The following is a 1,526-nucleotide window of genomic DNA, read 5'->3' on the forward strand; positions in this document are numbered from 1 at the left end:
CAGTGACAGCTGACGATCTCGGTGTTGGTGGCGCTCTGGCTGTGCTTATGAAAGATGCCATTCTCCCCACTCTCATGCAGACCGTGGAAGGAACCCCCGTCTTCGTGCACGCTGGACCGTTCGCTAATATCGCTCACGGCAACTCGTCTATTATCGCGGACCAGATTGCACTGAAATTGGCAGGTGAAGATGGCTTCGTGGTCACCGAGTGTGGCTTTGGTGCCGATATCGGCATGGAAAAGTTCTTCAACATCAAGTGTCGTACCAGTGGCCTGACCCCGCAGTGTGTGGTGCTTGTCTCCACTATCCGCGCACTCAAGATGCACGGTGGTGGCCCCAATGTGGTCGCCGGCCAACCGGTAAGTTTCTGAGTACTTTTGACAAGATGCGTAGATTACTTACAATACTTTTTTTGTAGCTGCACCCGGTATATGTCGACGAGAACTTGGACATGTTGGAGAATGGTTGCGCTAATATGCAACACCATATTCGCAACGCTCTGAAGTTCGGTGTGGCTGTCGTTGTGGCTGTGAATGTGTTCGCCACGGACTCGCCTCGTGAAGTGGAGCTTGTGAAGCAGAAGGCTCTGGAGGCTGGAGCCACTGCTGCGGTGGAGAGCACGCACTGGTCTGAAGGTGGCAAGGGAGCCAAGAACTTGGGACGCGCTGTTGTGTCTTCATGCGAGAAGATGCGTGCGCAGGGCAGTCCGTTCAAGTTCCTGTACCCATTGGAGTTCAGCATCCCCGAGAAGTTCGAAGTCATCTGCAGTACGTTTGATGGTTCAATAGCTGGAATTTTAGAGATCGTAGCTGACTTTGGTGGTGATTTTTGTGATTTGCAGAGGAGATTTACGGTGCTGACGGCGTCGAGTTTAGCGAGGAAGCCAAGAAGAAACTGGCAGTCTACTCGCAGCGAGGTTACGGCAAGTTGCCTGTGTGTTGTGCTAAGACTCACCTGAGTTTGAGCACGGACCCGAAGCCGAAGGGTGTGCCCACGGGTTTCTCTGTCACTGTGCGTGACATCCGCGCGTCTGTAGGGGCTGGCTTCGTCTACCTGCTGTGTGGTGACATGATGACAGTCCCCGCCCTCCCCACTCGTCCAGGCTTCTACGACGTCGACCTGGACACCGAGACTGGCAAAGTGATTGGTCTGTTCTAAGGAAAAGCGGACAGCGTCCGACGACGAGCAAAGGGCGGCTTGTCACGATTGCACGCCCCCCTTTCCTCTCGATAGGTACCTAGAGCCACCCTGGTAACTGCTCGTAGAACTCAATTCATACCACACCCTGTGCCTTTGCTGTTGTGTCCATGAAGTGTATATATTGTCTGGGACTCTGGTACCATGGAGTCCGGTCTAGCTCGTCTCTGTTGGAGCTGCTTCCTCGGGTTTCCCCTCTGAGCGATTGTTGAGGAAAGTTTGCCAGTGGTAAAACTGTTGGCCGTGCACTAACGTCATGAAATCCTCCCGCGCGATCATCTGGCGGAAGCGTTCATCGTCCAGCATATCCAGAAAGGCCAGACAGTGCG

At 53.9% G+C, this 1,526-nt stretch overlaps 1 protein-coding gene across 1 annotated transcript; it reads left to right on the forward strand.

Annotated features, from left to right (window-relative positions):
* Positions 1 to 47: 47 nt before the first annotated feature.
* On the forward strand, positions 48 to 1,158 carry PITG_22572 (C-1-tetrahydrofolate synthase, putative; the record flags this gene model as incomplete). Its single annotated transcript, XM_002909691.1, has 3 exons — positions 48 to 359; positions 419 to 767; positions 842 to 1,158. 3 exons carry the CDS (start codon positions 48 to 50, stop codon positions 1,156 to 1,158), a joined length of 978 nt encoding a protein of 325 aa, XP_002909737.1.
* Positions 1,159 to 1,526: the final 368 nt, after the last annotated feature.

The sequence above is a fragment of the Phytophthora infestans genome, genomic scaffold (genome assembly GCF_000142945.1).
Source record: "Phytophthora infestans T30-4 supercont1.4103 genomic scaffold, whole genome shotgun sequence".
Taxonomy (NCBI): Eukaryota; Oomycota; class Peronosporomycetes; order Peronosporales; family Peronosporaceae; genus Phytophthora; species Phytophthora infestans.